General features: G+C 45.8%; 1 protein-coding gene across 2 annotated transcripts in view; it reads right to left on the minus strand.

The window, feature by feature from the left end:
- The window catches only part of NMNAT2 (nicotinamide nucleotide adenylyltransferase 2), an 88,544-nt gene that overhangs the window by 13,045 nt on the left and 62,871 nt on the right, over positions 1-12,628 (minus strand). The window contains exons 3-9 of one of the 2 annotated variants that reach the window (XM_073643320.1): positions 11,402-11,469; positions 9,805-9,883; positions 9,441-9,571; positions 8,454-8,530; positions 6,524-6,568; positions 6,340-6,416; positions 6,091-6,192 (exon numbers count right to left, since the gene is read on the minus strand). In XM_073643320.1, coding sequence (XP_073499421.1) covers positions 6,091-6,192; positions 6,340-6,416; positions 6,524-6,568; positions 8,454-8,530; positions 9,441-9,571; positions 9,805-9,883; positions 11,402-11,469 — 579 coding nt within the window. Of the gene's footprint in view, positions 1-6,090; positions 6,193-6,339; positions 6,417-6,523; positions 6,569-8,453; positions 8,535-9,440; positions 9,572-9,804; positions 9,884-11,401; positions 11,470-12,628 lie in introns of both variants that reach the window. The other variant, XM_073643319.1, reaches the window with a different exon arrangement.

Here is a 12,628-nt window from a genome sequence, read left to right on the forward strand (position 1 = left end):
CCGGAAATCTACCTCCCCGGCGGGAGCAGGCTTCTTTTTCGTCAAAAAGAAGGACGGCTCTCTCCGTCCCTGTATAGACTATAGAGGCCTAAACCTGATCACGGTGAAGAATAAGTACCCCCTTCCGCTCATTCCAGAATTATTTGATCGTCTGAGGGGGGCTAGGATCTTCACCAAACTGGACCTTCGTGGGGCGTACAACCTGGTTCGTATTCGTCAGGGGGATGAATGGAAGACGGCATTCAACACCCGGGACGGCCACTATGAATACCTGGTAATGCCCTTTGGTCTCTGTAACGCTCCTGCCGTCTTTCAAGAGTTGGTCAATGACATCTTCCGGGACCTTCTCTACTCCTGCGTAGTGGTGTACCTGGACGACATCTTGGTCTTCTCTCCGGATCTCCAGACTCACCGGAGGGACGTTCGTCAGGTCCTGCTCAGGCTAAGGCAGAACCATCTCTACGCTAAATTTGAGAAGTGCCTCTTTGAGCAGACCTCGCTTCCGTTTCTGGGCTACATTATCTCTCAGACCGGCCTACAAATGGATCCTGAGAAACTGTCTGCCATCGAGAAATGGCCCCGACCGGAGGGGTTGAAGGCCATTCAGCGATTCCTGGGCTTCGCCAACTACTACCGCCTCTTCATACCACACTTCTCTTCCCGGACGGCCCCAATTTCTGCGCTCACCCGTAAAGGTACTAATCCCAAAGAGTGGCCACCCGAAGCAGAGGAGGCCTTTCTTTCCCTTAAACAGGCCTTCTCTTCCGCCCCGGTGCTGCATCGCCCAGATGGCAACAAGCAGTTCTTCCTGGAAGTTGACGCCTCCTCCTCTGGAGCCGGAGCGGTACTTACTCAAAAATCATCTTCCGGGAGGATGGTAACTTGTGGCTTCTTCTCAAAACTCTTCTCCTCCTCTGAGCGCAACTATTCCATAGGAGACCGAGAGTTATTGGCCATCAAACTGGCATTGGAGGAGTGGCGTTACCTGCTCGAGGGGGCTCTTCACCCGGTAATAATTTACACTGACCACAAGAACTTGGCTTACCTCCAGCATGCCCAGAGACTTAACCCGCGCCAAGCCCGGTGGTCCTTGTTTTTTGCTCGTTTTGATTTTGTCCTTCATTTTCGCCCGGCTGACAAAAACGTCAAGGCGGACGCCTTGTCTCGATCCTTTCTGGTGTCTGATCTCGAGGAGGATCCGAAACACATCATCGATCCCGCCAGAGTAATGCAGGTGGCTCCCGTGAGTCTAAATCGTCTTCCTCCTGGTAAGACGTTCGTACCAGTACCTGATCGGGAGAAGATCCTACACTGGGGTCATTCGTCTAAACTAGCTGGCCACGCCGGTCAGAAAAAGACCCTCCAGCTTATTACCCGGCACTACTGGTGGCCTAACCTGCACAAGGATGTAATTGACTTTGTTTCTGCCTGTGTGTCCTGCGCCCGCAACAAAGTTCCGAGACACCTGCCGGCCGGCCGCCTCCTACCTCTGCCAGTACCTGCTGCCCCCTGGCAGCATATAGCGATGGACTTCATAACTGATCTGCCCGTCTCTGCCGGTTGTACGGTCATTTGGGTGGTCGCTGACCGCTTTTCCAAGATGGCTCACTTCATTCCACTGCCAGGTCTTCCGTCTGCACCCGAGCTGGCTAAAGACTTTATTCGCCACATCTTCCGTCTTCATGGCCTGCCCCGTCACATCGTGTCGGATCGAGGAGTACAGTTCACTTCCCGTTTCTGGAGAGCCACTTGTAAATTGCTGGACGTCACCCTGGACTTCTCCTCCGCTTACCACCCACAGTCTAATGGTCAAGTGGAGCGGATCAATCAGAACCTGACCAGTTACCTTCGGCACTTCGTTAATGCCCACCATTCTGACTGGGTGGATCTCCTGCCATGGGCCGAATTCTCGTACAACAATCACGAGAGCGAGTCTTCCTCCAAATCCCCGTTTTTTGTAGTCTACGGTCAGCATCCTCGGATCCCGTTTCCCGTCTCCACCTCGGTGGACAATCCGGCTGCGGAATCTCTTGTTAACAAATTTTCCTCCATATGGGAGAGTACCCGGTCCGCACTCCTTCTGTCATCCGAGCGTATGAAAAGACACGCTGACAAAAAACGTCTGGACCCTCCTCAATTCCGCCCTGGGGATAAAGTCTGGCTCTCGTCCAAATATGTCCGGCTCAAGATCCCTTCCTATAAGTTAGGGCCTCGGTTCATCGGCCCACTGGAGGTCATCAGTCAGATCAACCCGGTGGCCTATAAATTGAAACTCCCAGCCAACTTACGGATCCCTAACTCCTTCCATGTATCTCTCCTCAAACCTGTGGTGCTTAACTCTTTTTCCAAGTCTACAGGTATGCCTCCTGCTCCGGTTTCTGCTGAGGACGAGTTTGAGGTAGAGAACATTCTTGCCACCAAAAGGGTAAGAGGAAAGACCTTTTTCCTGGTAGATTGGAAGGGGTTTGGTCCTGAGGAGAGAACGTGGGAGCCCCGGGAGAACATCCATGCCCCTCTCATCCTAGCTAAATTTCTGTCTGGCCTAAAAAAGGGGGGGCCTAAAGGGGGGGGTACTGTAGTGCCGGCGTCCCTGCCCTCTGCTAGGCAGGGACGCTGCTCCTCTCACCGCTCTGCTCCGTGCCCAGCATCCTCCCCCCGCTCTGCTGTCAGCGCGCGCTCCGTCCCGGCGTCCTCCTCCTGCTCTGCTCTCAGCGCGCGCTCCTTCCCGGCCCCTGTGCTTAGGGCGCGCGCGCGCGCGCTCCCCTCCTCTTAAAGGGGCCGCGCGCGCCGCCCTAAAGAGTCCCCGGCCAATGGCCGGAGGACTTCATCATATATAAGGCACCTCCTCCAAAATGGAGGTGCCCGAGCAATGTTGTTTGCACCTGTGTCTCACCTGTGCTTCAGCCCTCAGGTCCCGTTGCCAGTTACCTGCCAGTTACCTGCCAGTTACCTGCCTGATTCCTGCCAGTTACCTGCCTGATTCCTGCCTGAATACTTGTTACCTGTCTGCCAGTCTGAGGTCCGACGGTCTGCCTTACTACTCCTGTCAGTCTGTCTAAGGACCAGCCTGCCCGCTCACCTGGGAGCGCATATCAGCTACCTGCCTGCTTGCCTGAGGTCCGACGGTCTGCCTTACTACTCCGGTCAGTCTGTCTATGGACCAGCTTGCCCGCTCACCTGGGAGCGCTTCTCCGTTACCTGCCTGCTTGCCAGCCCGGAGGCTCCGTTGTCACGTGCTGTGACCACCAGCTATCTCAGAGACTCTTGCCCGCTCACCTGGGAGCGCATCTCCGTTACCTGCCTGCTTGCCAGCCCGGAGGTCCCGTTGTCACGTGCGGTGACCACCAGCTATTCCAGAGACTCTTGCCCGCTCACCTGGGAGCGCTTCTCCGTTACCTGCCTGCCTGCCAGCCCGGAGGCTCCGCCGTCACGTGCCGTGACCACCTGCTATTCCAGAGACTCTCGCTTGCTCACCTGGGAGCACCAATCTACCATCTGTCTGCTAGCCTACCCGGAGGCTCTGCCATCACAGGTCGTACCTACCCCTTACCCAGAGACTGCCCTGTTCACTTGCCGTATCTCCCTGTCCGTTCACCCAGAGACTGCCCTGATCACTTGCCGTATCTCCCTGTCCGTTCATCCAGAGACTGCCACCCGCTCCCTTACAAGGGCCGCCCCCTTGTATAGTAGCTCAGAGGTTCCGCCTCCCGGACCCGTTACAAAGGGTCAACAGTACGTCAGTTAAGTGCCCCTAAAAACCCCTTTGTGTCGGAGGACATCTTATCCCAAATGCAGGCTCAGGCTCAAAAGGAGGAGGTTGATAAGTGGTTAAAGGAAGGTGCATGCCTGAATGAAGCAAATGGGGTATGGGGGAAAGGGACACGACGATGCCTTCCAAGGGCACTGTACCCAGCAGCTGCCCAGATACTACATGGGCCGACACACCAATCTAAAATGGGTGTGATGAGTGTGATGCAGAAACATTGGGTGGCACCAGGATTCTCCACCTGTATTGAAAACCTGGTACAAGGGTGCATGATATGTGCTACACATAATCAGGGTAGAGTAGTTAAAACACCACCCAAACACCCCCCCCGGCCCCTTTATCCATTCCAGAGACTGCAAATTGATTATATTCAGCTGCCAAAGTCAGGATCATGGGAATATGTGTTGGTCTGTATTGATTTGTTCTCAGGATGGCCAGAGGCTTTCCCGATTGCCAAAGCCACGGCTGCGGCAACCGCAAAGAAACTGCTTGCGGAGGTGGTCTGCAGGTATGGGGTACCAGAGGTAATTGAGAGTGACAGAGGTACACACTTCACAGGTGAAATAATGAATGAAGTCATGTCAGCTCTAGGAATTCAACAAGCATTCCATACCCCATATCACCCACAAAGTAGTGGTAAAGTGGAAAGACTGAATGGGACATTGAAATTAAAAATTCAGAAAGACATGGCTGAGACAGGAAAACCATGGCCGGACTGTTTACCACTTGCTCTGTTTTCAGTAAGATACACGCCTAATAGAAAGACTGGACTCTCTCCATATGAGATATTGTTTGGCAACGTACCCAGCCTAGGGTGTTTCTATCCGCAAGCATTAGAAATGAACAACCATGTGCTAAGTTCCTATGTGAGGGATTTGCACAAAAAGATTAAGCAAGTACATGATAATGTCTTCAGTTCTCTTCCAGATCCAGATCAAGACTCTAGCAGCCATACGCTGCAACCTGGAGACTGGGTGGTTATAAAAAGACACGTGAGGAAAAGCCTAGATCCACGGTTTGACGGACCCTTTCAAGTTCTGCTGACCACAAGTACAGCCGTTAAGCTAGAGGGAAAAGAGACCTGGATCCACGCGTCCCATTGCAAAAAGATACTAGGAGAACCAGCGGACAAAGAATGATGACATTGTTTATACTTACCTGCATACTTGCGACCACAGGTGCATGGACTACGTTAGGCACCATGGATGGAGATGACAATAGATTCATTAGACACCATCTTGCTCTAATCGATGGACTAAAGGAGCAAAACCAGACCATTGCTAACTGTTGGATATGTACACATGCCCCTGTGACGTCCACTAGCATACCCTTTCTCGCTGTCCCGGTCTCATGGGAAGAGATAAACTTTTGAGTGAACTGTTCAGATACTTTGGCCAATAATTCCACACAGAGATTTTCCTTTCTAAATCCCGCAAATTGGTTAAAAGGTATTGGTGGGTGGTTGGCTGGTATAGTACAAGCTATTTTACAGGTTTTGCTAATGTGTCTTGCGGTTTATTTGGTTTTTAAGCTTTTTCTAATGTGTATTCAGCGTTGTACTAAAAGAAAACATAGAAATTCGTATTGATAAATGAAGGAACAAAAGGATGGAATGTTATAGCAGAAGATGGAGTCCCTCAAGTTTAAAAGCCCCATCTATGCTATATAAGTCTGACAGTTATTTTAGGTGAAAACAACAGCTATGAATGTTCCTTCTTGTATCAATAGCGTGTCCTTGGGAGAAGATAAAGTGATTCTCCCTGGCCAGATGTTTCTTCTTGTAGCAATAATGTGTTCTTGCAGAAAGATGAAATGACCTTGCTAACTAGATAAGTCTAATTAAATATTTTAAAGCATACAGAAACTAGCTTTTTTCGCTTGTTCAGCTAAACTGTATAATCGAACCATATATGGCAAATCCGTTTCCTGCCTTTAGCGTGTATATTAGCCCTGTGTTTTGTAATAAAGCTTTTTAGAGTATGTTTAGACACAAACATCCTGTCCTGTGTCTTCATTCTCTCCGAGCTCGTAATCCAAAGGATAGAAGACCCAAAATTCAGTGACGACACCCCTTAATTGAAGTGATTGATCAGTCCTGGCGGAGAAAGAAGCAGATTTCTCTGATAAGATATATTAAAAAGTTTCTTATTTTTACGTGCACTATTGATTTATGAAATAAAAAAATTAAAATCGGCAATTATTCTTTGAATGAATCAGACCTGTAGTCTCAATTTTCAGAAATGGTAATGAATAAAATAAGTTTTTTTTTTGGTTCCACTTATGTAGTGGATAAATAATAGTCTGGAGATAAGAGCTGGACACACCTTGTATTTCCGGAGAACCGATGAGTGATTCATGATTTGCTCAGTGTCTGTACCATCACGTGGCACAACCACCATGCCGAAATCGCCGACAATCACCTCCATCTGCAGGAAAAAAGTACAGTGAGCAAGAAAGAAATCTAGACATCAAGTGTCTATCCAGTCACCCGTATAACAAAACACGTCATCCATACGAGGAAGGAGGAGAAAAATAAAAAGGGGGATCTGGACGACATAAGGAACAATACTCACATCTGACTCATTCCAGAGGCCGGGGATACAAAATGACTCAAGCAGGTCACTACCACACAGGAGCAAGATCCGCAGCTCTGGGTAGGAAGGATAGCAAGTGTATGAGTGAGAAGACCAAAGACAACAGTATCATAGAGAGAGGGCAACACCAGCGCCCACAACACTGCCCCCTATCCCCACTTACCTATTTCTTCATATCTCATAACTGTGCCCAAGTTTGCATTCTCGTCTGTCAAATAAAACACAACCAAGTAAGTACAGTCACAAATGGCCAGATACACACTTTAAAGTATATACCTTGTAAAATATACATTTTATCAAAATAGATTTAAAATAGGTTAAAAAAAATCCTCTTTTTTATCTTTAATCAAGAACAGAATGATAAATGTCTGAATACTTGTAGTCACCACTAGAGGGCGCTCACCACATTCTGCTGTACATTGAAGTCAATCATAACAGAGTATGCAGTAAGCTCCTAAGCACCCTCTTGTGGTGATTTCAGGTAACCAGTTATTTAATCCTTTTTAAACCAATCCATGAAAAAGGAGATTTTGGAGTTCTGTATCAAAATAGTGGCATCCTCACCTCCATAAGGATATAATAAGAAATTAATTAGTGCAGGACTTTTCGCCACCCCCCACCTCCCCCCCACAATAAAAATGACAATGATAAAAGGTTGAGATTTAAATACAAAATATAGAGACGTCAGGATTGAGCAGTGGATCCTCAGCGTAAAGCTATTAGTGTAGTAGATTATTTTTACACTTGGCTGGTTGATTACATGAGGGTAATTGGGGTTATTCCCCCCAAAAAAATTCCTTATCCAAGAGACGGGATAACTTTCTAATCGTTGGGGTCCGACTGCTGGGTCCCCCTGTGACCCTGAGATAACATAAATGGAGCGGAGACCACACTTGTGCACCACTCCATTCTGGACGGGGCTGCAGAACCCTGTTCTTGGTGTACTAAAGCCCTGATTACAGGATCGCTGAGGTCCCAGTGGTCGGACCCCTAATGATCAGCAAATTATCATAAGTATATTATTATAAGTATATTATCTAAGATTTTGGCGTGCTCTGCGTTTCATTTATTGTCGCCGTGCCTGCAAGTGTCACGGCTGTTAGACAGCTGTGACACATGCAGAGATAGCCAGGCGAACAGCTCTGCATGTGTCACAGCTGACTAACAGCCGTGACACTTGCTGGCGCGGAGACAATGAATGAAACGCCGAGCACGCCAAGATACTCGGGGAGCACCCGAGCGTGCTCGCCGAAAGGGTTAATGAGGCATACGTACTCGCTCATCACTAATAACAGGACAATCCAATATCTTGTATGAAAGAGGTATCAATACTAAACGTATTGCTGTAAGCTGTTCCTCTAAGGAGCAGCAAAAAAAAAAGAAAAGGTCTTACTACATGATGCCTACTGAATTCAATGGTATCCAGCGTCATACGTGTGCACATCGAGCCCCCTAGAGTGGGAGCCACTGTTATGCAATTCTCTACACTGTAGACAATACAACGGCACAATCTTGTAAAATCACAAAAGAAAACTTTTTTAAAAGTTTGACACCCCAACATATAATAGTGCAGCTATAGTGACCTCTGCAGGACACAAGAGATATAGCACTCCAGATGTTACATGCACCGTCTTTCATTGTTGCTTCTGCACGGTTTTAATAGTTTTTTATTTGCGCTTTATTTGTTACTTAATTTGTGTTAACTTTACTTAGTTTTGTCTGTTTTTTCTTTGTTATGGGTTCAGTTTTCATTATCCAGATGTTTTAGTCTAATTCAGTATTAGGAACATTCCGAAAAATCTGAAATTATTTGTGTAATTCTATTCCAGTAGAATACAGTATCTGTTGTTTTGGTTTTGAAGACTAACGTACCCCATTTCAAGGGTTGTTGAAAGGATCATGTGACTTTTTACTGTAAAAAGGCCAAAGACGGTAAAAGAACCCAAAAAAGTGTTTTTTTGAAGTTGTGATTGCATTTCATCAAACATTCTTCTCCCATTTGAAAGAATTTGACACTAAGTCCGCCAACATAAAAACAAAGACAAGAAAAAATAACTTAAAATAAATGCTAAAATCTAATAAAATAAACTTACCCACAAAGGTAACACGCTGCAGATTGGGACGGACACAGCACATGCGACTCAGTCCTTCTCCAACTTTCCCCAGAAACCTCACTAAAATAAATAAATACCAATTATCCAATTGTGTTACCACCATGACAATGTATATGCAGAATCTTAGGAGTTTGCAAGTGATGATTTTACCCTGGTTTATCATTTTAATGTTTTTTTGCATTACTGAATCAATCTGCTTGTTGATGGTTTCCAATTATTAAAAGGTTATCAATATCTAAATTTCCACTAAAATAAGGATAGCAACAATATGTGCAGAAGCCTAAGAGGTTGCGCCTCGCTTAAAGGGGTATTCTCCACATAGAGTCCAACATAATCAATAGGGGTCCTTCGGATTTCATTTACATCCAATATGTAACGGATCTGTTCTCTGCAGTAATTCCATTTCTATACCAGGACAGAGAAGCTAAATAATGTAGGTGTGAACAGAGCTGAGGGGGTATTCCCAAGTTTTAAAGTTATCCCCTATTTTTGGGATAAGGGATAACTTCTCGATCGCTGCGGGTCCAACCACTGGGGCCCCCACTGTTCCTGAGAAACGAGGCTCTGAAGAGTGAATGGAGTGGTGGTCGAGGGAGTGCACTGCCACTCCATTCAATCCTATGGTAGTGCCGAAGACCAGCCGAGCACAACGCTCCACTATCTCCAGAAGTTCCATTAAGAATAAATGTTCCTGAACTAATCAATTGATTTTGCATTGAAATATTTGCTATATCACTCTGGATAATGTCAATCAATGCATACTAGAAGCCAACTATTTCATGATTTATCAATACGTCCGCTGTTATTAGTTCTGTATGATGACTAGTCACTAGTCTTCTGTAATCTGCAGGTTGGCAGCAGTATCTGCAGACATTAGGAGAATACAGATGAGCACCAATGGGAAAGTTTCCACTATGACTCTGTATTTTGGGGGGGTCCTGTTGCTTTTGCCGATCGTGGGCACACTTGCCTGCGGTGGGCTTGTTGGTGAGGTTGTTATTTTGATAGACGGGCTGTGTAGGTTGGTTCAGGGTCTGATTGATCACCGGTGTGACCGATGGTGTGTTCACATTAGACAGGATGCAGCCAGTTACCCTCTGGAAAGGAACAGCAGATCTATTACTATTAGCAATGGTGGCAGTGTAAGTAGTTTTAGGTAAATTAATAGTAACATCACATCTATTTGTTGCATACACCATATCATTATAGGTTTCTTACCAAGCCAAGACATATTATCCTTCTGCACGGCGGTACCTGCTGTCTATGGCTCTTATACTCATCCATTCTGCCCCCCATAATATATCATCACAGACAACAAGATATATCTCACCTTCATAAGGTCTCGGTGATGCTCCAAAACACTGCACGTTGTCTGCCAAGTGTCCTGGTAGCACTCCCATGGGTCCACCCTACAGAGAGGAAACGTTCACACCCCATCTATGAACATAGCCCTGATAATAGCCTTGTACATGTCAAAGGGTTAATTCTAAAAAATGAAGTTGTCCCCTATCCTTAGGATGGTGGATAATATGTCATGTCAACGATCCCTAGGTCGGGGCTTTAGAACCCCTGAGAATGAGGCTGTGCAGCTCTATCCTGAATGGAGAGGAGGTTTGCGCTCAGCCCCCGCACCATTCATTGTCTATGGGACGGCAAAGTTCAGCGCTCTCGCTCTTTCCGTCAGTCCCATAGACAATGAATGGAGCAGAGGCCGAGCGTGCGCACCTCCTCTCCATTCAGGATACAGCCCCGTTCTCGAGATCACTGGTAGTCCCAGCCGTCAGACCCCCAGCGATCAGCAAGTTATGGGGATATTTAGATTTTTGGGGAATAACAATTTAAATTTCCTTTACTTTTCACTTCTAATTAATTTCTATATTTTCTGACTCACATCTGACCCCTGTTGTACAATTCCAGTCTAGCCTATATTTTTCTACCATGGTGGTTTTGGATAAGATTTCGGCCTTTGACAGGTTACAGCATTGCAACCAGAGGTAAGGCGCCATCACAATGATTTCACAGCGAGTTCCAGGAAGACTTGGATCTGTATCCATAGGTACATAATCACTCCACACAGGTAAAAAAAGTGTCCTTTTGACCCTTCTGGGTCAGTACACATTGATAAACCTTTTTTTGCTGTATAGAAAAGCTCTGCGAAATGCATGGCCAAGAGTCAACAAATTAAAAAAGTATCTCTCATCACACTCTCTTTAGCATGGGAACCTATGGGCTCGTGCACACGACCTTATAACTCGGATGAGTGCTATAAGTTGTTTTGACAGATAATACTCATCCCGATGTTATTCAATGAGGCACGATCTGCATCCGATCATCAGATTACACTTAAGTCTATGGATCCAATGGAAAACGTCAGACTTACTTGGATGACATGTTTTTGCAAATCAACCCATAAGAAATTGACTCTTGTGACATTGATTGGCTGAAAGTTAGTTTAAAGGGAAGCTGTCACTTGCCATAACTATATATTTTTTTACCAGGTATAAATGCCGCTGTTCTCCTGAACCCGGCGATGTTTTTCTTTTGTTACTGTGCCCCTGTATTCCTGAGATATGGCCTCCTTTTCCATGTATATAAATGTAATCTTTTTAGCCAACTGGGTGTAGAAGATGACAATGAGTTGAGAGCCACGCCCAATTGGATAAAAAGACTGGATTTATTTACAGGGAAGAAGGGGCCGTATCTCAGGAACGGAGAGGAGCAGGAACAAAAGAAAAACATCGCCGGACTCAGGAAAACAGGGACATTTACACCGGATAAAAAAAATCTATATATATTGATGGCAAGTGTTGCCAAAGGTGGAGCATCTGATTTTCTTGTGGACCAGTCTGTACCTGCAGAGCTTTAGCTATATAAGCAATAATCTTCCGGAATTATTGATAATTATGACCCGTAAAGGAAAATCTCACCGAATCCAGTCAGAATTCTGCACGGCCAACTGGCACATATTCAGGCGATGCCGACTTGAGACAAGACCCTAAAGAAAACACATAGGAGGACATCTCATGGACATGGAAAAATCTCATATAATCAGGAGTATTCTATCACAAGAAAAGACAAAGGAATCAGCGCATTTTATACCCAGAGACCCGATGGACTTGTGATTTAACACTATATTTCAATTTCTTGTATTTTTGCCTATTATATTTCCCATGAGTAAAATGACATTGTCTTCAAAGGATTACTTGATAAAAGAGGAGCCTAATTTTAGCAGCCTGCTCCTGAAATGATGGCACTATCCCACTGGAGTTTATGGAAAGTAATAGAATTTATCTTGGCAGAATTACAAGGATCCATGTCAGCTGAACAGTCCAGAAGAGCGAGGATAGTAATGTGACCTGGACCCTACACATAAGGCCTCATTCAGACGCCCGTCTTACATGTACGTCTTCTATTCGTGTTTTTCATGGATACACCACACTTTTGATGAGTGAGGGTGTCGAAAAGTTCTGTGCTAATTTTTTTTTGTACTATATTCTCATGGAGGTGAGGATGCCACTATTTTGATGCGTAACTCCAAATTGCATTTTTTATTGATTGGCTTAAAAAGGATTAAATAACTGGTTACCTGAAACCACCACAAGAGGGAGCACAGGAGCTTACCGCATACTCTCTTAGGCTGATGACACACTGACCAAACACTGATGACACACTGACCAAACACTGATGACACACTGACCAAACTGATGACAGATGGATCCAAAACACTGATGACACATGGATCCAAAACACTGATGACACACGGATCCAAAACACTGATGACACATGGATCCAAAACACTGATGACACATGTATCCAAAACACTGATGACATACGGATCCAAAACACTGATGACACACGGATTCAAAACACTGACGACACACTGACTGATGACAGATGGATCCAAAACACTGATGACACACGGATCTAAAACACTGATGACACACGGATTCAAAACACTGACGACACACTGACCAAACACTGATGACAGATGGATCCAAAACACTGATGACACATGGATCCAAAACACTGATGACACACGGATCCAAAACACTGATGACACATGGATCCAAAACACTGATGACACATGTATCCAAAACACTGATGACATACGGATCCAAAACACTGATGACACACGGATCCAAAACACTGATGAC

This window comes from Phyllobates terribilis, unplaced genomic scaffold (assembly GCF_046119375.1).
Source record: "Phyllobates terribilis strain yellow unplaced genomic scaffold, ASM4611937v1 Scaffold_8__6_contigs__length_399053987, whole genome shotgun sequence".
Taxonomy (NCBI): Eukaryota; Metazoa; Chordata; class Amphibia; order Anura; family Dendrobatidae; genus Phyllobates; species Phyllobates terribilis.